A 26,779-nucleotide genomic window follows, 5' to 3' on the forward strand; every position below is an offset into this window, starting at 1 on the left:
TTGCTTCGCCTTCACTGCATAGCACGTCGGCCGGTGTTTCAGTCTCGCTCATTTTACGCGCTTCTTCTTTTTCTTTATGAAGACGAGGTCTTTTTTGGCGACTTCAGGTTGATTTGCGGTTCGTGGGGACTGAGTTTCTGGCCATTGTCATCTTGTAAGATTATATAATTGCAGGCCTTCTAGTGCACGTAGGACAACAAATAGGCGTCTGAGTTAAGCTTGGAACGCAAAAGATGCAGAAAGTTAGTGTGCTAATATATACGGAGAAGTTATAACGCGTAATTCTTAAAAAATACGGTGAAATAAGTTCGATCAACATGCCACCAGTCACTAAAAACGCGCCAGAACAGGAACCAGAAATGTGGCTTTATAAGCCACCTGTGGCACGCAAAAAGAGCAAGAAACGTAATTCAACTTTACGGCCCCGTTTTTTCGTCCTCCTACGAATGTAAGGCTAGAATTTTTATGTGCATCCGGCAACACAATGGCGTTAAAATCACCTCTTGTCCTGGAGAGGAAATACATGAACTAGAGACATCGTGTAGTTTAAACGTGCCATGAATTGTTACGCAAATCCATGTACCTGAATTCCCAGAAGCTGAAGACGCACCAAAACTGTCGTCCAGTCTGTCGACTTGATACATTTTCTTCACACCTTGATCATCGGAAAGAAACTGTAAACATGAACGCCGGTTTGCTTCTGTGACAGCTGTAGCTTTGCCTGGGATAAAGCGGAGCAGTAACAGACGACACACCTATCGTCTGCTCGTAATACACGCTCCTCCCGTCGTCTTGACGTCGCTTTCCCAGCCTCGGTGGGTGGCATCGCGGCACGCGTTTACGATACGAATACGTGTTCCAACCAGACATTTAAGGCCGCTTCGCAGACATTCTAGGTATCAAGCCGGCCAGTGGCCTTTTTCGTTGTTTTAGGTTTAGCAGAACGCCACAAATCGCCTGTTCGTTGAATAAAGCCACAGTTCTGGTTCCTGTTCTGGCGCGTTTTTAGTGACTGGTGGCATGTTGATCGAACTTATTTCACCGTATTTTTTAAGAATTACGCGTTATAACTTCTCCGTATATATTAGCACACTAACTTTCTGCATCTTTTACGTTCCAAGCTTAACTCAGACGCCTATTTGTTGTCCTACGTGCACTAGAAGGCCTGCAATTATATAATCTTACAAGATGACAATGGCCAGAAACTCAGTCCCCACGAACCGCAAATCAACCTGAAGTCGCCAAAAAAGACCTCGTCTTCATAAAGAAAAAGAAGAAGCGCGTAAAATGAGCGAGACTGAAACACCGGCCGACGTGCTATGCAGTGAAGGCGAAGCAAAGAGATGCTCCACGCAACCTTGTGATTGTGCAGTTCAAAAATTTTTTTCTCGCTTAAAACAAAATTTAATCTTTTGAATCTTTGTACATAGATAGACAACAAAGCATACTATCCGATGCCGACTATGCCATATTTTTACTTGGAACGCTACATTGCGAAAATGAAGCCACAAATTGAGTCAGAACGTAATTTTTTTCATATTTACCATGACATTAAGCAAAAGCTTAGGCTTTATTTCTTATACGAATATTTTTATCATCTAGTATACACACATACCAAGCCCCTATTGTCAATATATTCCTCGTGGAAACGTTACTTTCTTTTATAAAAAATATTTAAAAAGGGGCAATTGTCGACTTTTTCTTACGGCTAAAAATTATGTAAATTAAAACAAAAAGTAATAAACGACAATAGTCACGAAAGAGCACCGTCTGGCGACTATTTCAAAAAATATTCGCAGTAACAGGTCAAAGCAATAACTTTGTAGAAATTTTTCTACCTGGCACAGTTTCACTTGTGTGCGCAATCTTCAAAGCGTCCTCAGGGCATTAGAAATTTTTTTTTCAAGAAACATCGCTTGAATAATTACTTCGCACTTTGAGGTAATACAGTGTGATTTTTTTCAGCAGAATCGCAGATGGTCGATAAAACACCGAGTACACTTGAGATGGAATGACCCATATATATATATATATATATATATATATATATATATATATATATATATATATATATATATATATATATATATATATATATATATATATATATATATATTAAAACTATTGCATGCGTTTTCGTTGCGACCTGAGGCTGATATGGCTATGTGAGGACTTTCGGAAGCAAGTCTGCACAACCTGTGACTTGTTCGTTAACTTCAAATAAAGCTGTCATATAGTCCGACACACGACTTTTTTTCTCTTACTTTTTATGCTACTTATCTGCATACAGCCGCAGTTTATACGATATATTGTCAAGAAAATATGGCGAAAGCAGCGTTGTGCAATTTATATTTCCTCATTACAGTTTTGTTCACTTTGTATAAAGGCAATTCAGACGTCACGTAGTAAACAGTTGAAAGTTTAGCGACTTCCTTTGTACCGATTACTGTTTTTCTATATTCCTTCACTCATTCTGAGTTGCGCTAATGTCAAAGATACACAATTGAAAGCTAACTAGCCGAAATCACTACCCAAGCTTAAATATTTGAGCATCCCTAAATTCCGGCCCCTTTCGAATTGCGCAGCAGGGAACCAACACTTGCATTTTGGTCAGAAACAGAATGCGATAATCGCTGAGTCAAGAAAAAAATTAAGTAATTGTTTTATTATGTCTGCTGCCTCCTAAGGTATCCCCCTGACAGTGGTTAACTTTGGGACGTTGTATCGTGCAACTTATGTTGTATTTGCTGGAACGTACAATATTACTATAATAAAATCTAAATCTAAATCTAAAACTTGTTCATAAGCGGCCTCTCTCATTGTGCACAACTGAGCTTGGGCTGGTTTCTATCCGTGTAGTACGGCAGGATAGATGTTCTAGCCTCTGTCTTTTACTGTTCACTTTCTTTTAATGTTAATTTTGGTAGAAACGCCACAATGGAGCTCGTGCATGTCACCTGTTGCCGATAACATAATTTTAGTCCTTGAGCTAGATTACTCAGGGAGGGGAACATTAACTTTAAGAAAACAGTCGCCATGTCCTTTCACAAGCATGCTAATTGCTCATATTTCAATTACTCCTATAAATCCACTTTTCTGCAGCGCGCATATGAATATAAGTATTTAGGCCTCCTTTTCACTCCAAGGTTATCCTGGTCAGAACATATTCTAATAACTTGCAACAAAGCACTAAAAAAACTTGGTTACGTAACCCGAACCCTACGTGCTGCCCCCAAAGAAACTAAATTCATTACATACAAAACACTTGTAAGACCTATTCTTGAATATGCGGCTACCACATGGAACCCTTACAAAATTTCGGACATCCACAAAATTGAAGCTGTTCAGAAAAAGGCGCTTCGTTTCATACACCACCGTTATGACAGAATGTCTTCACCGTCATCTCATCTGCATATGCTCGGTTTAACCCCTCTTTCCCACCGTCGTCACATTAATTCTCTGAAACTTCTACACTCTCTATTTTACTCTCCACATTATGCTTCCCCTAAAACATATCTGACCCGTGCAAAGCCCCTAATCACGAGAAACAGCTATGACTTAAACTTATCTGTCTTTTTTGCTCACACCAACACTTTTAAATACACTTTTTTTCCTAGGACAATTGAACTCTGCAAGGACCTACCTGGTTCCATCCGTTGTTTACCACATAGAGAATTTGGAGATGCTATTGAGTGCTCCCCTTAGCCATGTTACTCACATATGCTTCTTTTGTATAGTGATTTGTATTTTCCACATTTTGTATTCACCCACTCCTGCAATAGCCCTTCTGGGCTGCGGTATTTATAAATAAATAAATAAATAAATAAATAAATAAATAAATAAATAAATAACTTGCACGAGAAATCGACACACCTACTCAACTAATTTTTAAAAATCACTAATTAACTTCTTAGGTAGTTAGTTTATGGCACATACCGAAATTTATGAATTCTAGCCGGTGAAATTGCAAGGCGCATCCACTTGGAATAATTTTCCAGAATGACGCCAGTTTGGAGACATGCACCTCCAAATAAGCTGTAAAAATGCACTGCTGTTCCACTTACTTTTTTAACATCGCTCTTTTATGTATTGAAGTCGAAAAGTAACTGGAGCGTTCCTGCATTTCCTCCCACATTGTGGAAAATAATATCTCGAAACTGGTGCCATCCTGGAGCTTCACTTCAAGTGGATACGTGTTGCAGCTCACCGGCTACAATTTGTGACTGCAATGTGTGCCATAACGTAATTATTTAAGAAGGTAGTTATGAGTTAGTGTTTCGATTTCTCGTTCTAGTAATGTCCGCCACTTCGAACAACCCAGCTCAAGGAGAAGAATAATTGTACTGGTCACAGGTGATCTTTAAGTATTCCCGAAAGCTTAAAAAAAGGTCACCCCGTGTATAATCACTTCAATAACAAAGATGTCGCTATTATTCTTAGTGCTGAAAACGTTTTTTTGCTGAGCAACTACACGCAACGTTGGATTAATGCATGGCGCTCAGAGGGCGTAGCGGCGAAGTGTAAACAAACGCCCAAAGACGGTAGCACTATAACATGTGTGTGTGTGTTTGTGTTGTATGTGACAGCTGGATTAGATAAACAGGCGAATATAATTGCACGAGAAATTGGAGTGCGATGTTAACTAATTAACATAGTTTCATTAATTAACTTTGATTATTCATATTAGGCGACATGTCCCCGCTGTGAAATTTCAGACGAGCCGTAACGAAGTAATATCCGTTTAGCAGAAACACTGTGGTTCGCACCAGTTTCTAGAAACTTGTATATCTTCGGAATGCAGTGTTTCATTAAACACTTATAAGCACTGAAAATACAGCGCAGATAAGTGTTAACTCGAACATCAAGAAATATCGCCACTAATATGGGGGACACATTGCTCGAAACTATCACTAAGCACAGTATTTTTGTTAACTAGATATGGACTTCAATACTTTTTGGCTTAACTTTCGCAGTTGGGGCACGTATCAGGCTCGCACTATAACGAATACTTTATTAACGTCATTGAGGAACCACTTCATGGGCACATTGGTAACAGCTCGCCCACCAAAGTGCAAACAACTGCAATGGGCACCCTAAGAGCACATAATTTATATGGAAATGTGTACCCCAGCCTCCATGACTACACTCCGAAACCAAGGTAAGCCTGCCCACGGCTTGTGTGAGTGGCTGACTCAGACAATATAAGCTGGCGATCAACAGTACCTGGCCGGTTAACATCGAATCGGCAATGATGAGCCTGCCAGCGAGCATCTTAATTGAGGGACTTGAGCAATTACTAACCCATATTACGTACAGCTTTTTTTCTCCCTGCCCTTAAAATATTATTGAATAGTTCATTAGTGAAAATGTTAATCATCTAGCATCGCACTGCTATTTCTGGTGCAAGTTCCACCTCTTCATGTAGTTCAGCCGCGACAGAATCTCACGGTCTGCCACAGAAGATCCATGTAAGCCTCTTTCTAATACCGAAGATTCCCTGGTATGTTTGTCGCCAGAGAATTGCACCCATACGTGTATACATGCGTCCTTCTCGTTCCTCCCGCGCAGTGCTGGACGCCTCGGGCAAAGTGGCGTCGGGTCTGCTGGTGGGCACAATCGGTGACTTGGGCAACTTCGACGAGTGCCTCGCCACCAGCGTCGACAACATGTACGGCGAGCGAGATTTCACCGGCCGCTTCTGCACCGTCTACATGAACTTCAAGAACAACACCTTCATCACCAAAATGGTGGCCAGGTTCCAGGAGAAGGGATATTTTAGGGTCAGTGCCTGTACCGCGGTCTGTGGCGACCGCCGCGTAGTGGAGTAGCTGGAGGTCTCGGTGGGAATCTCCGGAAAGCCAAAACGCTTGTTTGAATGGGAAAATATTTCGCCCAGAGTTCTGCACAAATGCCAATGGCTAAGAGAACGTTATAAAGTATAGCTCGTGGGCCTGGCTTCCCAGCTTTACTGGCTCTACGAGTATCATTCGTCCTATCATGTATCGATATTTCTCTCAACTGAATGAGCAACCTCTTTGCTCCTTAAATCTCTAGATGTCCGACATACTTTTTTTCGTCTTCATTATAACCGAAACACCAAAGGGGTCTCTGCGCTTCCTTAGCATTCGCTATGCGCTGTGTTGGCTGTCTCTGCCGGGGCAAGCTAGTGAAACTTCGCTTCTGAGCGCGAGCAGCTACACTCACGCCTCTCGCTGCGCAATGAAATGACGGTGCTGCTGTGGATGACGACACACGTGTGGTTACGAGTGGCTGTCGTCGTCTCCAATCCCGATGGCTGAAGCAATGGCGCTGAGTGTAGTCGTTGATCAGGGGGTGTTGCACAAGTATACTGGACAGTGCGAGTAGGAGGGGGCCTGTGCTCAACTGGCCGCGCAAGCGCACTTTGGAGCAGCCACCGCGTCTGCGCTTTGCATGCAGAAACTTATACAAGCAATTATCACAATTAACGTAAAGCGCATGACGTGACTATGTACGATTAGCACGAATGATGCAATTCTGTTACGTCATGGGAAAAAGCAGTGCCCCTCGAGGAGCTTCCGCTTATACTGCAGCCTTTCGTCTTGAGCGCGCTGTTCAGACGACACGAGTTGTTAAAATGTGCTATCACCTTGTGTATCCTGAGGTCGGCGCTTGGTTTTCCGTTGGCTTTCGAGGTTGCTGAAAACTACTACTTCACTTTATCTACTCCCGCGGCCGGCTTCGTCATTTCCGAGGTAATGCATCTGGTGCCCTTGCAGCCTCCTAATGAGCCCGGCCTTCGTGCGGGATCCCAAGGTTAACATCGCTGCACTACATTGCTGGGGCCACTACATGTGGCCCATCTGAACGCGGATACGTAAAGAAAAAAGATCAAAAGAAGGATAAGTTGCACGGTTCACATGTTGCGGCCTAGTGCACATCCCTGAACATGAATGCACAGGAACGAGCAAACTGGACCGCATACCCGTGCTCGCTCATACACTGACGAAGTGCAGATAGGCCCTTCAGAGTACTACCGCTCGGAATGCACACGGATACTCTTGGTCACCTGCGAAATGCATTCAGAGGAAACACTTAAGCAGAGAAGCAAAATGCGAGCCTCTTATTTTTTTTCTTCGCCTTTCAAGACAATGCCACGTGTGCCAGCTTGGACTAGATGGATGGCGTTACATGGCCCTATTGGGCCGCGTGACTGCCACCCCCCCCCCGTCATTAAACGGCGCTACGTGGTCGTTATTCAACATGCAGGTCCGCGCCAGCTACAGTTCGTGATCCGCGGCCATGACTATAGTTTGCTGAATAGTGCCATCAAGAAATCCGCCAGATCACGCGACCTGCCGGACTCGCTTTACTTTTACTTTTTGTTGTCTCCTTTCTTCTGTTCCTTTTCTTTTTTCTTTTTAGTCTGTGCGCGTGATAAAACAAAGAGGCAAACGAGCAGGCTGCTCGCGACTCAGCACATGGTAGGTTATTATCGGCATAATTGTCAAAGGAAAGCGCGCCGTTCGCAATCACGGCTTGGGTTTATTTAATTCAGCAGCTTGCGTGCGGAGCCCGCATTGCCAGGTAGGCGTGCATATTCTTGGAGCTCCTCCAACCTGAAGCCTCCTTAATGATCCTCGAACTGGAAGAAAGTTTTCTTTTTTTTTCTTTTCCCCCGAAGGACAGCTATCTAGAATTCCCTAACGAGCAACACGACACATCGAGGTGGCACAAACGTCTGCGTTCGCGTTTCCTTTTTCCTCGAGTCACAGGCTGCGGAAGGAAAAATGCCCACCGTGCAAAGTCACAATGCATGCTTTGCCGGGGGTGGCCCGCTGCAAGCTTCTGTGCACATTGGTACGTGCAGTGTTGCAACGCAGTCCGGTGTTGCCTTACAAGTGGTTCCATGCCCCAGGGATTTCAGCTGTATGCTTCCTTCCTCATCACGTGCGCCAAGGTGCTACGCCTCATCGGACCCTTTTGCTAAGTGAATTATAGTTATATTGTTGGAATATGCACCTGCTTTAGGTTATTTTACTCTGCACATAAATAAGTTAGGAACAAAATGTGATAATCCACTGTTTTTGATTAATATGGGCGCAGTCGTAAAATTATAGAGGCGTTCGAATTAAAGACAAAGTATTTACCCACGAATGGTTATTGATGCTGATGTCCACTACACATCGAGATAGTTATCTATAATTGCGTCATTCAGCAATATAAATACGCATTCCAAGAGTGCCACTAATCGCCAACTTTTTATAGACTATACCAACAAAACAAACGCTCCTGATAGTGTTGTTTGCACAAGTAAGTTTTGTATCGTTTCTGTATTTGTACACAGAATTGAGCAACAAGGCTTGATGTTTCGATTAAATAGTCGCTGCTCGTAGAAGGGTCCTGAAGCTCGCTTTTCTGGTCAAATGAGGTGAACGTTTACATAGTGAGCCCCCACCACTACGGAACGTCAGACTTAGGAGCTTCGAATACTTACTACCATCCGTTTTCTGCACTCTTTTATGGACCTGAGGTGAACTGGATCCAGAAGAGTTTCAATTTACGCAGACTTGAAAATAAGAAGAGATACTAACTAGTTTCTTTTCTTTTTGTTCAAACTATAGGTTGCTGACAGCGGCAGATTGTTCCTAAGTGGTATGCAAATGCGGCGTTGGACGTGCTGTGCTTGTTAGTCTTCTAAGTGCTGCATTTAAATAGTACGCCTTGTAATAGCTGGTCGCCAATTCACCCAGATGGTTAGTCCTTCCTTGCCAAGATACACTCATTTTCTGGCACGCACGGGTGCGGCCCGACATGCACGCTTCTGCATTCTTAATCACGGGAATAACTCGGTCTGGCATTTTCATCTTACTGTCGCGAAGACGGAACTTCATAGCTACGGTAAACAAGAATCACAACGACCTCGATATTAATTCTAGCTTAGGTTCAAACGAAGTATTTTTCCCTTCGCGGCGCAGGACTACAGGAACCCACTGAAATGGATTAAGAACAAGAGGGCCCATGGCGTCCGGCAGTCAGCATGCATTCCGTCCACCTGTTCTGCAGAAGACCTTTCGTACATCATCAACACACGTACGTTGAGCTGTATTCCCCGGCTTTAAGAAAGAATGTCAGTCTATTGAAGTTTCATGTAGCCACGATTTCTGTTTTCATTCACGCCCTGGTGCGTCTTAAGAGAACTACTACTCCGCGACATAAGTTAGTTCTAAAGTCGTGTAAACGCCAGGGATCATGGTTGTTCAAAGTGTATACGTACAGTTCTGAAGGCAGTTGTACCGCTGATATCGAATTAACCAACCTGAACTTTTCTTGTGTGGTGAAGACGAATCAGTAAGAAGCGCACGAAACAAGTAAATTGTCTTGAAAAATAACAATATGTGTGTGTTTTCTTACCTCTTTTAGGTTCTGCTCATCACTGAATTGGAGCGAGCAATTGCATGCAGAGTTTGCGTATCAGTCCTGCTCCTCGATTTCCCTTTCCTGTTGCCTATTTTACGCATACAGTACCGGCACAGTAGAGAAATTGTGACGGAGAAGGCATCATGAAAGATCTACCAATTCTGGACACCAAAATAGCACATCATAAACATACTTTATGAGTTACAGTAACAATGCAGAAATATGCAGAAAGCCACACACTCGTATAGGACAACACTTGTTACACAGCAAATCTTTAAGGCACTGTACACAGAGATCTTTGCGGCATGTACAAGTGACAACCAACAAAACACTCATTACATTACACACAATAACCAGATCGTGGACCGAAACCACTTACGAATTCATAGTGTCATAAGTTCTGTTTGCGATTGGCCGGTCGCCTTCGCTAATGATGTACCCAGAGTCAGGATTGACTGGAAATTTCTTTTACGAGCAATTCTAGTGTAAAAGTTTTTATGAATACGGACCCATTTTCCTGTAGCAGACGTTGAGCATCCTTTGTAGGCTCATATTTGTAAAGTGCCTAAAAAAACGTAGTTGGTGGGTGCTCGTTGAATGTACTAGTATTCATTGCCTTATGACGCGAAAGCATGTGTTTTTCTTTTGTAAACTTATATCATTCAAAGCATGGTACGACGTGTCAAAACTAGCGAGTGGAAATCAGACAAAAACAATGGTGTTATGGTACATTTATTCTTAATCAAGCAAACCGGCTGTCTATGCGCTGTAGTTAACGCTCGCTTATGAAGCACTCCTAGTAAGGTAAATTAACTTCCTTAACGTTTTCCGTGCACTGTTTCCCCAACCCTGACTACAGCAAAGTGGATTCGAGTTAGAGGGGCAATTATGTGTCCACAAGATAAGAATTTTTGTATCTTACAACGGTATGTATGGATGGGCCTTCTACAAAGCTAATTTTGTATACTTATTTATTTATTTATTTATTTATTTATTTATTTATTTATTTATTTATTTATTTATCTATAATAATCGAAATGGTGGCAACAATTTTGTCACCGGTCTCTCCATAATGCTAAATTGTTGAACGAAATAAAGTAACTACTTTTAAAAAATGGGCTTTTGGTCTTTGATTTATGCGTGCACATTTCAAAGGTGAACATACGCGGTAAATGAAATAACCAAAGAATAAAGAGAGGAAACGTGAAATGCGCCGTAATACACTCGCGAAAACATGCGGACGCGAACGAGATGAGCAGTTTAAGATGAAAGCGGGAAGCCCTGATACCAGGGAAGGTATCAGTTTCACGGAATAACTGGTCGGTGCTGTCGTTTAAACGGCAGCGAGGTATAGCGTGGGATTAGCCAAGGGCATAAGCGGCCCTTCATTCCGGCCACAGGTGTTGCGAAACGTCGTTATATACGACGCGGAAGTTCAAACCGCTGACGGCGTCTTACAGTGCGATTGAAAAGAGCCAGAACGGGGCACAAACGAGGCAAACACGGGACACCTTTGCCAAGCGTTGATGGTGGAGCCACGTTTCGCAATCGCGGAAAGCACTGCGAACGTGCTCGGTATAGGTAGGTGTTCTGCAGCCGTATAGTTACCTTCTTATCTATTCATTATTTCATTTTGTTTTGGACACTTTCCTCGTGCACTCCCGGTGCTCCCAGGAATGAGCGCCTCGCTGACGCGACATTTATTTTGCAGTCGGCAAGAAGATAGGAATGAAGGCCCGCGTACGAGGCTGCAAGGCTGCGGGCGAGACCAAGGTCCTCGGCTGGCAGGCCGGCATATTGTGAGTGGGGCGCGCGTGCGCGCGGTGTTCGCCGAAACAGCGTTTACCCTCGCAAGTGTCGCGCCTGTGCTTTAGTGGAATTGCGCTGAAATTTAGCGAATCGAACGCTGACTTCTGCTTATCAGCAAAATAGCCACAGAGTGCGTATCCCTTGGTGCTACCATACCTTTGTCTGTCCGAAAACGTAGCAGATGTTATTCATTTCACCAAAAATGGAAGGCAGTGCCCTTTTAAACCCGAAGACCATTTACAAGAAAATAATACCTGCTTTTTAGACTAATTTCCAGTGTACATTGAAAACAAGAAATGCGCGTTTTTTAGGCTGCAAGAAGCACTAGCTGATAGTATCAGAGTAATGACGTGACTTGGATAACGTACCTCAAATATAAATAAACATGAGTGCGCTGCGGCTGATGTACTTACTGTTTTCTTTCCTCTGCCATTTAGGTACACGCTGGCCACTGTTGCAGTTCTAGTACTGTTGGGCACGATGGCTGATGTTGCGTTACGGACTGTTCTCAAGACAAGAATGCACGGGAAAGAGAAAGGTCTGTGATGAAAATAATGTTGCTTCCCTGCAGGGTCCCTTGATGAGACAGCGCTGGCCTTTCTTTCCTTCATCCATGTCTCATAATGACTACATAATTTTATTTCCACGCCGTATTACATTGCGAAAAACTTGAACTCTACAGATAAATAAGAAAATCTACCGCCGCAGTTGCGAAGTCTTAATATAAACAATAAAGATAGGAAACGCAGAATTTTGGTTTGCGTCCTAATTTGGTCTCTTTATTGTGACCAAAACTTCCATCATCAGCTACACCAATGGCCTTTTACGTCCACTGCAGAAGGAAGACCTTTCCAAGTGACCTCCAATTCTTTAAAGTGGAGCAGGCAGTTCCAAACCTCCATCGTTGTCAAGCATATACGGTAGCTACACTCCGGCTGGGTTATTGTCGCAATCTGAGAGGAAAAAGCCGAGCGATGAAAAGCTGGTCCTTTTCTTTAACGGCAGACGACGGCAACTCCTAACTTCGGTATACTGTAGCATTAAAGAAGTAACATACCCGTGCACCTACCTGGAAATAAAACTAGCTTTACGGCTTCTTTTTTTTTTAAATTAACCTTCGTGTCGGCCCTTGGCCACTCCATAACTTGACTTTTCGAAGGCAAATAAAGGAAAAAATACACGATGGTTGCGTTGCTTAGGCTTCGTACAACAGCCATGAGTTCCGAAAGACACATACAAAAAAAGTGCTGTAAAAAATGTATTCAACCTTCGAATGAAGTTTCTAATGCTCTAGTTTGTCACATTAAATGCCAAACCCGAACAGCTGCACTGTTCTAATAGACGAGAATAGTGCGTTTTGCCTTAAGCTTTTTTTATTCTGGTATAAAGATAAGAAAAGGTAAAAACAGATGTTTGCTTTTGGCTCAGTGCCATGAAGGACGACTTTTGGTTGACATTTCTCAGTGGTTTTCCCCACGCCGAAAATAGCAGTTGCCTGTGTCCGCGCCGGCATCTTTGACAGAACTGCCCACAGCCACCCTGGCTTGGCCCACTTCTTTCTTCTAAGCTGCAGGCCGCACTTTCCGATGCTTTCCGGCTTATGTGTGGGAACGTGTGCTATAAGTCGTGAGCGTGCCTCCGAATGAGCCGGACAATCCTACAACAAATGGGACACGGTGTATAACCTGAATGGCGCATTTCTGGCGAAGGCCTTGATGTAGCTCAACGTAGCGAGGTAGCCTCCGTATTATGGAAATCGCCTTCTTCTTTTGGGCGGGGTCGGTTCGCACTCCAGCGCGACAGTACAAGAGTCGTGATTTCGTATGTTCTGTCAGACGTTTATTGTGACTCGCAATTTAGGCCGTCTGTTAACAAAAAAATACACGACTGCCCTATGTGAACGAGAAATGCTGTTCACTATTCTATGAGCTACTCAGACTATTATGATATTTTTTGCATTGAGGCTAATAGGCTATTCAAAAAGAAATGTTATGCAGGTTTTAACTATCGCCTATAACGCAGAACATTTAATGCAAAATTTATAAAGAAGTATGCCAAAAGCTTGTGTCGGTGAGGAAAGCTATGGTGGGAATACTTGCTGTGCTCCACATTAAGCGTATGATATATATATATATATATATATATATATATATATATGTATATATATATATATATATATATATATATATATATATATATATATATATATATATATATATATATATATATATATATATATGTGTGTGTGTGTGTGTGTGTGTGTGACTAACTGCTTGTGCAAAACAACGTTCTTAGCATTCCGCAAACACCCTTCGAAGGTATGATCACGGCTGCATGCAGACGTATGGACGGGTCGTAGGTGACGCTAATGGACAATTTTAGGAATCTGCCTGGCGACCACATGCGAGAACTCCCGAGTCTGCGGCAGCGTTCATGTTATGTTATGTTATGTTATGTTATGTTATGTTATGTTATGTTATGTTATGTTATGTTATGTTATGTTATGTTATGTTATGTTATGTTATGTTATGTTGTTATGTTGTTCATGTTATGTTATGTTCAGCATGTTGCGCGAGAAGATGGCAAAGCGTACCAGATGCCGTTCGCGACCGTCGCCTGTTCATACGTCCATTCTGCGCACAATAGACATCCTTCATTAGCGAGTAGTTAGAGGGCACTTACGTCGCTGCACGCAAGTGCTTAGTCGAGTAGCTGCTTTTGAAGATCTCGCGCGCTTACTTTAGTGCCCAGGAAAGAATTAAACTTACAGCATCTGCCTTCGTGGAAACAAATGAATTTCATTTTTCTTACGCTCCGCAACTTCTCCATTTCAGGTCTTGCGCCTAAATCAATCCCTTTAAAGGACAACAGATTGTCAAGTGGTCAATTAGGCTCATCGCAAGAGCACTCTTGCTTGCTCAAGAGGAGAGTGAATTCGCTGCATCGGCGTGCCATGCACTTGCTTTTTGTTTCTTAGGCTTAGCACGAGTTAACTAGGAGAATTCCAGCAAACTAGAAAAAGGGAAAAAAATTCAGACGCACACATAGGCAAAGTTACAGGAAGGTGGCTGGACTAACAACTCAAGTTTATTCATGAAAACAACGTCCCCCACGTCCGCAGTGAACATGCGCAAGCCACAACATATCATATACACGATAGTCAGTTTAACTATACACGGCGACATTGATCAAGGAATTCAAACTCGTTCTTAGTTAGGAACACCGATGGCGTGCTTACACACCCTTTCGGAGCCAAGTTTATAGATGAGATAAGCTTCAGTCAACTCTGTTTCTTACTTTTGTGCTTCAGTGCACAAAACGACGTTTGGTTAATCATGTAAATGGGACACCAATGCATTTCTTCGCAAAGTTCGGTAATTAATATCTCGAAACTGGTGTGGTCCTGAGAATTCGTTCCACGTGGATCCGCCTTGCGAAATCCATGGCTAGAACTAGTAAATTGCAATAATAGCCATGAGGTAATTGGTTAAAAACTTAATTAGTGAATTATAGTTGATTAGTAGGTTGTGCATATTAAATTTTTGTGCAAGTAATGTCCGCCTCTTCGAGTGGACCAGCTCATGAACAAGAATTGTGATATCTGCCACAGGCAACCTTTAAGGATTTTTGAAAGTGTTCGCAGAAACACCCTCTATAATATTCTGTCAATATGGTGTACGAAAGCAGATCGTTCTGCTTGATAGAAAGAGGTGCATACAATTCCCACATGTTTATTATGACGTGACACCAAAGGTTCCTCCCCACCAAAAATGGAATTATCTCGGTTCGTCCTGAAATTTCTGAGGAACTCTTGTTCCAAACCACGTGATGGACTGCTTCATACCATTTCTTGGAGCTCTTTGGCTATACCTGGCCCTTGCGCCAATAACCCCAAATATCATCATCATCTACAACAACAGCAGCAACAAGAACAACAACTCTTGTTTCTGACCAAATTGTGACTTCATGGCCACTATTTAAGGGTTGTGGGTGAAGTTGACAAATAATTATCTGCAATGCGCAAACCTAATGATTCACAGAATTTTATTGTGAGGCCCACTATGTTTGCTTCTCTGCCCTTCTTTTCAGACAGTCGGACTGATTACAAGCATCCTATTCGAGGCGCTTCAATCACAGCCAACACCAGACTCAATTTGAATTTGATGCGGATTGTTGCCGAAAAGGCAGTGGACTATTTCCATACAAAACAGGCATGAATAAACTGAAATGATCTAAGTATATCTGCTATGTCCGAGAAACACACGTTTTGTTGCTGTGACGCTCTTCATAATGAAAGCAACGAGCATTTTGTTCGTCGCATTTCTTTCCTTAGGAGTACCCTTTACATTCGGTTATTGCTCTCTTCCTTCTTAAACAACAGGTAACCTGCAAAACATCGTATTGGGTTTCTCGATCGTTTATAACACCGAGAAATTGCTCAAGACGGATCCAAGCGACCCCGCTGACTCAAAGCTGATGTTTGTGCACGGGCTTCGGTTCTACAGCTCAACGTGGGTGATGCTAGGCCACGCTTTTCTCATCGCGGACCCGACAGGCACTGGTACAACTCTTGAACGTTGTCTCTGACGCGAGAAGTACGGGAAAAAAAATTTAAAAATGAATATCGGGCCTTTTGATGCACAATTTTTGGTAGAAATTAACTATGTAGCGTGGGAATATCCCTGTTAGAGGACAATCTTCGACTCTGCGTTGCATGTAAATCAGCAATTAAAACATGAACGATCTAATTAATAATTGTGAGCCATCCCGCACGTACAGCTCTTTGCAGAACAAGCACGCGAATGACCCCCGCGGTAGCTCAGTAACTCTGTGCCACAGCCACTCAGCTCGGCTGCATTCCGAGTGCGGCGCAGTGCAAAAAGCCCTCGTCTACCGCGCATTGGGGCTGCGCGTTAGGGAACCCCACGTAATCAGAATTTATCCGGAGCCCTCCACTGCCCCGTTCCTCAAACCGCACTGTGCCGTGTCGGGATGGTAAGCACCACAAGTTACCTTTTTTCCCCCCTTTTTTTTTACAACGCCAATGAGCGCATCCCCCAACAGACTATATTGAAAGACTGCGTTCTAATAAAAAAGTAGCGTACCTGGTTTCTGTAGGATCTGCTATGTAAATTTAGTGCGTGGGCCTGCGTGCGTGTGTGTGTGCGTGCGCGCGCGCGCGCTTACGCAGTGCAGCCATTGCTCGTAAACACAAGTTATATACGTTATGCTGCGCTGAGCGAAAGCAAAGCACTCTTACATTTCCCTCGTACCTCTCTCTCCTCTTAGGGTCAATAATGAATGTCGTGGATCTCGTGGAAGATTTTATGACGACACTCATAGCGAACGCTTTCCCTTCAGTTGAAACATTCCTCTTTATCAGGTATGCACCGAACTTGTGCGGATAAAGTGTCCTTGGAAAACCAAAGCACTGAAAGCCGCTTTTGAAGTTAAAGCCAATGAATACATTCTTTTTATTCTCTTGCAGTGGTTTTCTGGTGTCGTACAACGTACAGAAATCGTTAAGAAAAAAGACAAGGCTGTATTTTTGGGTTCCACTGATCATCCTTCGTCGCTACATAAGGTACGTTTACGGGTTAATGAAGAAGCGTTAACAATCAGGCTGAAGCCATATTCGCTTGCTCCTGAACTTTCAGTTTTGCAGATCAGTGCAGTCGTATGTTTATATTATTCGGAAGTTTACGTAACCACGCTCGCACTGCAGTAGTCAGCATAATTTTTTTGGTGGTCAAGTCCTATGTCTGCTCTTTAGTCAATTCTTCAGCTTGTTCAGATTGTTCGATGCAGTTTAAGTGAATTTTGTGAAAACAGGTGCTGGCTCATTTATTAACATTAACGATGCGCTTTGCCGGATATCAGCCAGTTGCTTCTACTCCGAATACTCCGAACGAGAATTATTAGCTAGAGAAAGGACTGTACGTGTCTAAATACCTTCAGGAATTTTAAACGATTCTCAAACAACATCAAATAATTGGATGTTGGTTTGGGGAACCAAACAGCGCTCATGTTTCTTCAAGCCCAGTGCTCTAAGCAGCACTCCACGTCCGCCTTCTACTGCAATAAAGCGCTCTAAGATGGTCAGAACGTGTGTGTTCCCGCCTTAGCGGATTCCTTGAGAGCAATGTGCAGCAGGAAGGAAACCGGAAACGGAAAAGAGGCGCGAGAAAAGACCTGCGGTTTGCAGCTGAACGAATGTCGGGAGCCTGCCGGTATTTTTCTTTTTTTAATGCCAAGCATTCTTGGCGAGTTCAACCCAGTTTTCTGTTACCCACTGTGTGGTCGTTTGTATGGGCCGATCCTAAAGATTGTACAGCCTAAAAATGTTGGCCGATCCCGAAGCTAGTGGAGGCTACAGATTTGGTCGTTCCAGTGGTTATGTGCCACTGGGTGTGTGCCCCTCTTAATGAACCTCTTTGACGCCAACTTGAGTCACTGGCTATCATGACAACCCCAAACACACACCATGCGCTGTACTCCGCATCGCAAAAGAATTAATCGTTTGCTGCCGAGCCAGTTATATGTTTCATAACAACCCATGCCACAGTCAAACCAAGGACGCTTCGCATTACGTATATGTCAGCTAGAGTTGAGTCTGCTTTCATCTTTCTTGAGTGCACATTGGCAGGTATACAAGGTAATCCACTATTGGCAGAAGCACCTCATCAGTGTTCAACCCGACTTCAACAATTCTTATCCTTTGTCGGAAAAATGTGGCCAGTGCAATAGAGAAAGGGACACCTAGCGCCGATAGTGACGATATTAATGAAAGTTAATATGCAGGCCTTTTATTTTTCTAAATGGAAGCTACCGGGATCGCTGAATACTGATGAGCCGTGTCTCCTTAATGCGAGTAATGCCACGCAACGCGATGTCTTGCAGGCTCACAGTGCCGGCAATGTTTGTGGTGGGCATATGGCTCCTACTGCCTCTCATGGCGGATGGCCCTGTGCTCAATGATTACAAGGCCACGTTCCTGGACACCTGCCAGCGAGGATGGTGGACTATCTTGCTGCACACTAACAATTTCTCCCCTTTTCTTGAGATGGTAAGTCAGCGCGCTGTTTGTGCGACCCAAAGCGATAAGCCATCAGAACGCCGGTTACGAAATTTTGAGTGTCCGAAATGTTCTGCGAAATACGCTATTCTTTTGCGTAGTATTGTCCTGAAGTTTGCTATTAATGGTTCTGTAGAGAAAATAATGTATGAGACACAGATGTGTTTCGGCCACTCTGTAAGCTTACCGGAGCGTTTCGATGCGCTTTCGACCGCTGCCCATTGCTTCACAACGTCGTCCATCTTCACAAAGATGCTGATACGTGAATGCCTTGCTTACACTGGACGCCCGGGTGAGAATTACGTTACGGCAGTCATCCAAGCTTCTTAAGTCGTGAACGATATCGCGAGCACGGCTACCTAGGTACGTAAGCACGTAGCAACGTAATAGTCATATTATTATTATTATTATTATTATTATTATTATTATTATTATTATTATTATTATTATTATTATTATTATTTCTGCGATATGTGATCAAAGCCCGAAAGAAGAACCACATAAAGGGTACCGTCATGAAAACAAGGTCACCGGATTATTCTAAAGACCCCCTAAAGCTTTTTCAAGTACTAGTTAAGCCTAAAAGAAATAGAACGTTCAAAATTTTGCATCAACTACAGAAATGAACTTAGGTATACTTAACTAGATAAGCGTGTCACATACACACACGCACAAATTATGAGGTAGCTCACGAAAATTGCAGCAACCTGCAAATAATAATAATAATAATAATAATAATAATAATAAATGTGAGAAAACTGCTTAGCACGCGTGACAACGACGTGCTACTTTTTGTTAAAGTTCGGGTTTTCTTAAATGGAACATCCTGCATAGGGTATTCAAATACTCTTCCCCATTATTATGTAGCACAGTTTCAACCACGTAGAAGAAGAAAAAAAGAACGGTCAGTATATTTCTAGAGACACCCGTTGCAAAAGTTAACCACGGCTGAAGCTGTATGTGGCCTGTAAATAAAATTTGAACTAAAATCCTATCAGAGTTTAACTTTATAGTTTTTTTTCAATATCCATTATGCCGCCGTTAACACAAGATGCAATAAGATGTCAAGAGCGTCGGCACTACACATTACTGAGGCTAACGCCACTGCACCAGTGCGCTGTCTAAAGAGATGCCTAAAGCAGGTCACTCGAGTAAAGAAAAAGAAATGACGCTGCACAGGAAATGAGTTGAGAGTGGAGATGATTAACTGAAAAAGAGCACAGACGAATACAAGCCGCTGCAACTGCTTGTTATTTCAATTCACTCTTATACAGCGCTAGTAAATAGCGGTGCGTCGTTTCCACAGTTGTAAAGCAAAACAAAAATCAAAATGAAACTTTATTTTTTAGTGCCTGGGACATCTGTGGTACATCAACATCGACTTTCAGCTCTACGTAGCCTTGCTGTTCATCCCTCTGATTATGATTCGGTAAGAGAAACAAAAAAAGACTAATTCTTAAATTCGCGCGAGCGCGCGTTAACTTACGGCATGCTAGACTTGTCGTTTCAGAGCGCTCTGATAGTGCATACCAAGGTGGTGAAAGACAGCTTTAAAGCTGCGCTACGTTGATGACCCCAACAGCGTAATTCGTGCTTCATGGTTGTCACTTTGAGCCCACTCAGTAAAGTTTAATTGATGCCTCACACGATCTGCGAAGCGCTACCGCAATGCTCTGAAATTGCCAGTCTAATGTGCCATTAGCGTGGGCAAAGTACACTTGTAGTACTCTCGATTACATTTTCTCCTTATTTTTATTCCAGACGACCCTATCTCGGAGCCCTCCTCGCTGCCTTAGCGACGGTAGTGTCATGCGCATACACTGGTGTAGTAAGTTATTTAAACAGATATCAGCCCACTGTGATCTTCACGCACACGGACGTCAGGTTAGCACTGTTCTTTGCTATATATAATACACTATTTTTTATAGTATTGCGCTCACGCACCCAGCTTTGATGCCACAAAGATGCGCCGAAATCTTAAAGCATTCGCTTGGTTACGGAGCACCGTCTCACTCATGCGGGAATAGGCGCGCCCGCGTGAGACTCAATTTGGGCTTGATTATTATCGTGGGTGAATTTTCCGAATGACAGCGTATCCAGCTGGAGAAAGCTAAAAGAGGAAAGGCAGGGAGTTTTAAGCAGAACACAGCTGGAGAGCGTAACATTTGACAAGGGTGTACAGTGGTAATTACTACTGTGTTTTCCGAGGATTCTATAGTGCAGTAGTTTAAGAGCACATCTTATAAACTTCCTAACTGATGCATGTTGAAGAACGGTCATTGGTCTATAATAACTCGGAATTCCTCGCTTTCGACGTCCCTCGAAGCCCGAGCGTGACTTCGTGGCGCAACAGGATTACGCAACAGAACCGAAAGAAAGACAAGAAAACATTCACGTGCACAAATGACCGATCCCTATTTGTAAATTGTCGTCACTGTGCGCAGCCACACCATCGCCACTGCTAACGAAATCTACTTCAAGCCTTTCGCTCACGTCGGCTCCTTCTGCATTGGCGTCCTGCTGGGCTACTACATCTACGTCGCCCCAAAGATGAAGCTCTCCAAGGTAAACGACGTCTAAAGAAGTGTGTCCGCATAGACCTGTTCGACTCACGGCACGATGGTTTCCACGAACTATATTGCAAGTGCGGGGACAAATTTCTAACACCTGCCGAGGACGCAGGGACGATTATTTATTTATTTATTTATTTATTTATTTATTTATTTATTTATTTATTTATTTTGCTTAGAGAGGGCAATGGTTGGCGTTAGAGAAAAACAAAGTAAATGCACTAACTTGAATACGAAGGGATCTCTAATTATGCAAGCTTAGCTAAACCAGGTCCTTGAACAGATGATGGTCACTGATGGCGACTGCTTGTGCAGTACTACGATGTTGCTCTCATGATATCCGTGGAATAAATGAAGCCACTAAATCATCAGCTTTGCAAAAAGGTACTTCGTTTTCCGCCGCAGTCAGATAAAGTCTGATTCTGAGATGAGATATTTTCCTCATCGCGGGAGGTGAGCATACGACAAATAAATGCGTGAAACGTGCATAATATAATTTGCGACGGAAGAAGCCGATCGATAGGCGAAGGCTTGGTTTCGTGACACTTGTAGGCTGGCGTCCAGTTCTATTGTACTTAGAGTTAAACGAACGAAATAGTTCTGGACTAATTAACGCAGAGATATCGTAGCATTCTTCTACTGGTATTAACCATGTAAGCAATGTGAATGGTCGAAAGGAGGCAGGCTGTAATGCAAACGATAATAATATATTGAACGGCACAAACTCAAGGGGAGTGTTATTACGGCAGCAAGCGAGCAACGCGATAGACGTTATTGATAAACGCGCATATTTTAAAGCATTCTTTCGTCTCTGGCTGGAAGAGAAGCCGGTGATAATTTCTTCTGGCTAGAATATGTTTCACTGTTGTACGGCTGTGAGTCGTCTGTGTACAGCACTACTATAACAATATGCATGATATGTAGTGTTCTGCACCTGTGACTGGCGAAATGACAATCAAGGCTAGCTGACCTTTCGCACTTATAATTTCACCCGTCTATCGCGGATAACTCAAGCGAATTTTTACGCATGTAAGAACATCTGGGCTGAAATATTCCACCATAAAGTGGCCTCACAGCTTGCAGGGTTATCTGACTGAGCCAGCTTGGATGCTCGGTTGCCATAGTCAGAAGCTGGAATTCTCGAGTTCCTTTCATTCCTTTCTTTTTTTAATCTGAAGGTTGTAAGCTCGAATTCACCTCCTCCAGTACACTACATCTCCAGCCTTGGAGTGGCGCCTGACACCGGAAAAAATGCCCAGAGCCAGTGAGGATATCCAAATCCAATTAGGAATACCCACTAAGCTTTCATCATTATCATCACCAGGAGCAGCCTGCTTACGCCCACTGCAGGGCAAAGGCCTCTCCTATACTTCTCCAACAACCCCGGTCATGTAATAATTGCGGCCATGTCGTCCCTGCAAACTTTTGAATCTCATCCGCCCACCTAACTTTCTGCCGCCCCCTGCTACGCTTCCCTTCCCTTGGAATCCAGTCCGTAACCCTTAATGAGCATCGGTTATCTTCCGTCCTCATTACATGTCCTGTCCATGCCCATTTCTTTTTCTTGATTTCAACTAAGATGTCATTAACTCGCGTTTGTTCCCTCACCCAATCTGCTCTTTTCTTATCCCTTAACGTTGCACCCATCATTCTTCTTTCCATAGCTCGTTGCGTCGTCCTCAATTTAAGTAGAACCCTTTTCGTAAGCCTCCAGGTTTCTGCCCCGTAGGTGAGTAGTGGTAAGACACAGCTATTATACACTTCCCACTAAACTTTAAGAAAGGGCATTCCCTCACCAAACAGGAATCGGCCTCCCTGTTGCAGTATTCGACCACTCCCTCCCAAATGACTCATTAGATCAACCAATGGCCCTCAGTCCCCAGCAGCTGCGGAGTACCTGACCAAGGCGGCGGTCAGACCTGTAACGTAGCAGAGGATGCTAAGAATCTCTGGACCTGGACATGCCGCCAATGGAAACTGACCCTGGCAACATTTAACACCCGAACTCCCTCGAGTGATGCTATCTTAGCAAGTCTCTTTGAGGTCAGTCATTCTTTGGGATATCATTGGCCTTAGTGAGGTTAGAAGCACTGGTGAGGCTCGTACGTTGCTGACTAATGGCCACGTCCTCTGCTATAGTGGACTTCCAGATAAGAAGCAGCATGGAGTAGGATTCCTAATCCATAAGGGCAACATTGACGAATTCTACAGCATCAATCAGAGCATATAAGTAGTCGTAATAAAACTTCATAAGAGGCATAGATTAAAGGTAGTACAAACCCACTCTCCAACCTCCAGTCATAATGATGATGAAGTAGGTCAGTTTTATGAAGATGCTGAATTACCGATTAGACGATAGCAAGCTTAGTATACCGTAATAATGGGCGACTTCAATGTAAAAGTGGGGAAAAAGCAGGCTGGTGAACAAGCAATTGGCAACTACGGCGTCGATTCTAGAAACACTATAGAATAGATGTTGGTTGCATTCGCGGAAAGGAATAAGCTGCGAATAATGAACACCTTCTTCAGGAAGCGTAGCAACAAAAAGTGGACTTGGAAAGGCCGTAATGGTGAAACAAGATATGAAATTTATTTCACGCTTTCTGCCGATCCCAGCATAGGGCTGTATGTAGAAATGTTAGGTAGGGTAAAGTACAGTGATCAGAGGTTAGTGAGGTCTAGGATTCACCTCACTTTGAAGAGAGAAAGAGTAAAATTGGTGAATAAGAAACAGGCCAGCGTAGACGCAGTAAGGGTAAAAGCAGGTCAATTCAGGCTGGTACTTGCAAACAAATATACAGCTTTAGAACAGCGAGATGAAAGTGACATAGAGGTAATGAATAAAACCGTAACTAGGCTGGCTAAGCAGGAATTGAAGCGGGAGGTAACGTACCAAGGCAACCAATAGGTAAGCTCTCCCAGGCAACGAAGGACTCAAAGAAACAACAAAGAATCAGATAGAATTCACGGAGTCGTCAAAACTGATCAACAAGGAGAAAATAAGGGATATTCAAAATTATAACATAAGGAAGACTGAGGAAGCAGTAAAAAATGAACGCAGCATACAATCAGAAATAAATCTTGGCATAGGACAAGCCAAAATGTATGCACTGAAAGGTGAGCAGAGTAATATCATCAGCAATATCGAAGATATATTCAAGGTAGCAGAAGAATTCTACTGACCAGAGCAGCCACAATACCTCCATTAGAAGCGGTAATGAACAGGTTACAGAGGCTCCTCCTATAACTGGCGATGAAGTTAGAATGGCCTTGCAAGACATGAAACGAGGAAAAGCTGCAGGAAAATATGGAATAACAGTCGATTTAATCAAAGATGAAGGAGGCATCATGCTTGAAATGCTTGCGGCCCTTTATAATAAATGTCTCCTGACTTCAACGGTCCCAGAGAACTGGAAGAATGCCAACATTATACTAATCCACAGAAAGGGAGACTGCGCAGAACTGAAAAATTATAGGCCCATTAGCTTACTTCCAGTATTGTATAAAATATTCACAAAGATAATTTCCAATAGAAAAAGGGCAACACTTCAGTCAACCAATAGAACTGGCGGTCTTCAGGAAGGGATGCTGTACGATGGATCACATCCATGCCATCAATCAGCCAATCGAGAAATCTCCGGAGTACAATCAGCGTCTCTACATGGCTTTCATAGATTACGAAAAGGCATTTGATTGAGTAGAGATACCAGCAGTCATATAGGCATTACGTAGTCAAGGACTGCAGGAGGCTTACGTAAGTACCTTGGAAATACCTACAGAGATTCCACAGCTACCCTAATTCTCCACAAAAAAAGTAGGAAGATACGCATAAAGAAAGAGGTCAGACAAGGGCCACAATCTCTCCAGCACCCTTCGGATATTCGGCTGCGTTGACAAAGCGCGCGTTTATCTCCCTGTCGAGTGAAAGGAGCAGAGCCTCGGCTCTTGCCTTTCTTCTGCCTCGGTTGTAATCGGGGTGCACGTTTTTTGGGATGTTTGCCACCGTAACGATCTCGCTGATTTTGTTGGGGATTTGCTAGTTGGAATCGGTTGGCGCAGGATAGGGATTATTTGAGATCGCAGGAAGTGCCTTCATCCAGCAGTGGACATAAAATAGGCTGCTGCTGCTGATGATGACGTTGAGAATTATTATTATTATACCACCACCGTGATGACTAATGGCAGAGTAACCCTACTTTTCTCCCCAATATCGCCCAATATTAGCAATGCGAAGACAAACACTGTCTGCTCAAGATCCATCAGTGTCACCTTTGACTTTTGGGAGGGGACAGGTGGCACAGGAGGCTCTGAGGAACCGGCACAGTGGGTGTAGCCCTAAGGCCGGCTATACTGTATTACTTCGTCAGAGCTCCGCAGCATAGTAGACGGACCTGACACTCCCATTCGACAGCTATTAACACACTGATGGAGTGAATGCCAAAAAGGAGTGCCAGGGATGGGCAAATGCCGGCGTCACGCGAGCCTATATCTGCATGTAGGGATTGGACGTTCGTATCACTCAAACACGTGGAACCTCTAGCGCCTTCCCGTGTTTATTTGTTGATCTTCCTTGTGCAATGTGCGGTTCCTCGAAATCCTGGTGCAGAAATCATTTATGCTCGAAGTACGAATAAGAGAACGCATTCCATTAAGCTATATACAGATGTTTAGGCAAGCGTGAACATTCTTTAGGAATACGAGTCATTAGACTGTAATTATCCACTGCCGTGAAAATACATTACACCCCATTATATTTTATAAGGTTTCGTGTGTGCGGCTCTTAGCTGGGAGCTGTTTCTAATGATCTTTCCTTGTTCTCTTTCTTCTTTTTTCCGGGGAGGGGGGCGCCAGATCCATATTTTTTCGTGTTTTGCATTCTTTTATGACTGCGTTCTTATTTCTTCACCGTTTGGTGTCAAAACTTGTTAACAATACGTTCCCATGATGCACTTGTTAGACAGAAAAGTTAGATCTGAAGCCATTTTCCTTATGTTTGTTTGCGAGTGGGAAAGGTGAACTATTATTTTTCTGATCCTGCTTTTTCTTTTCTTTCTTTCTTTGCATTTGAAATTCTTGTATTGCTATTTTGTTACGTACGGAACTTGAAGTATTCGCGCCACCCCAGTATTTCCTTAGAGGCTCCTGTGACGCCCCCATGACGTTCCCAGTCGACGGAAAAATGAGAAGTCATTGCTGTTTTTAGTCGTTTTTTTATTCATTTTAATTTTTTTCACCTCGAATTTTTCTCTTTGATTTTGACATTCAATTCTAAAGTATTTTTCCCTGTGTATTAAACCCCACTAACTATCCGTACTTCCCAAGTTTTCTGCTCCAACATTCCCATACGTTGACGTTTGCTAGTTTCAAAGTTCTAGTGGCATACCTTATTGACTGGCAAGAAATAATAGTATTTCTTTATTTTATTTTCCATCTCTTTGCTTTTGTGGGCAAGGTATTATATTTCCTCAACTACTTTCTCGCTTTGTGGATCCTTAATATTGCGAGGAAGCGCTATAAGCAAGTACATAGTAGGGATATAAATATTCTGAGCTGGAAATTTTGAACAAGTACAGTTGAATACGATCCGATGTGGTCATTGAGGATTGATTTAAATGATCTGAAGTATTTGAATAGGCGCGTTAATCAGAGTGGCGTGCATTCAGCGGCGGCGCTGAAAAAGACACCACACGAGCAGCAAGCACGTGACTAGCGCACATCGTGGAAGCAGTATTGTGACAGGAGGGCACAATTTCTTTGACAAGAAAATGCGACATATTCGCAAGACTTTGACTAATAATTCTACGAAGTCGCATAAATCGGCCAAACAGGTGTGTTTTTCTTTCTTTCTTTTTTGACAAGCTTGAACTTGCTTCGCTTGAGCTCAAACACAAAAGGCAACTCAAATACAAAGTGGTTGGTGTGTCCA

General features: G+C 43.1%; 1 protein-coding gene across 2 annotated transcripts in view; it reads left to right on the top strand.

The window, feature by feature from the left end:
* Nucleotides 1-26,779, top strand: part of LOC135902670 (nose resistant to fluoxetine protein 6-like) — a 75,426-nt gene that overhangs the window by 34,503 nt on the left and 14,144 nt on the right. Inside the window, exons 2-12 of one of the 2 annotated variants that reach the window (XM_065432884.2) lie at nucleotides 5,569-5,780; nucleotides 8,958-9,072; nucleotides 11,111-11,198; nucleotides 11,646-11,746; nucleotides 15,590-15,769; nucleotides 16,498-16,591; nucleotides 16,697-16,792; nucleotides 18,109-18,274; nucleotides 19,633-19,712; nucleotides 20,045-20,167; nucleotides 20,728-20,848. In XM_065432884.2, the coding sequence (XP_065288956.1) occupies nucleotides 5,569-5,780; nucleotides 8,958-9,072; nucleotides 11,111-11,198; nucleotides 11,646-11,746; nucleotides 15,590-15,769; nucleotides 16,498-16,591; nucleotides 16,697-16,792; nucleotides 18,109-18,274; nucleotides 19,633-19,712; nucleotides 20,045-20,167; nucleotides 20,728-20,848 (1,376 nt within the window). The remainder of the gene's footprint in view (nucleotides 1-5,568; nucleotides 5,781-8,957; nucleotides 9,073-11,110; nucleotides 11,199-11,645; nucleotides 11,747-15,589; nucleotides 15,770-16,497; nucleotides 16,592-16,696; nucleotides 16,793-18,108; nucleotides 18,275-19,632; nucleotides 19,713-20,044; nucleotides 20,168-20,727; nucleotides 20,849-26,779) is intronic. The other variant, XM_065432885.2, reaches the window with a different exon arrangement.

Source organism: Dermacentor albipictus, chromosome 1 (genome assembly GCF_038994185.2).
Source record: "Dermacentor albipictus isolate Rhodes 1998 colony chromosome 1, USDA_Dalb.pri_finalv2, whole genome shotgun sequence".
Lineage (NCBI taxonomy): Eukaryota > Metazoa > Arthropoda > Arachnida > Ixodida > Ixodidae > Dermacentor > Dermacentor albipictus.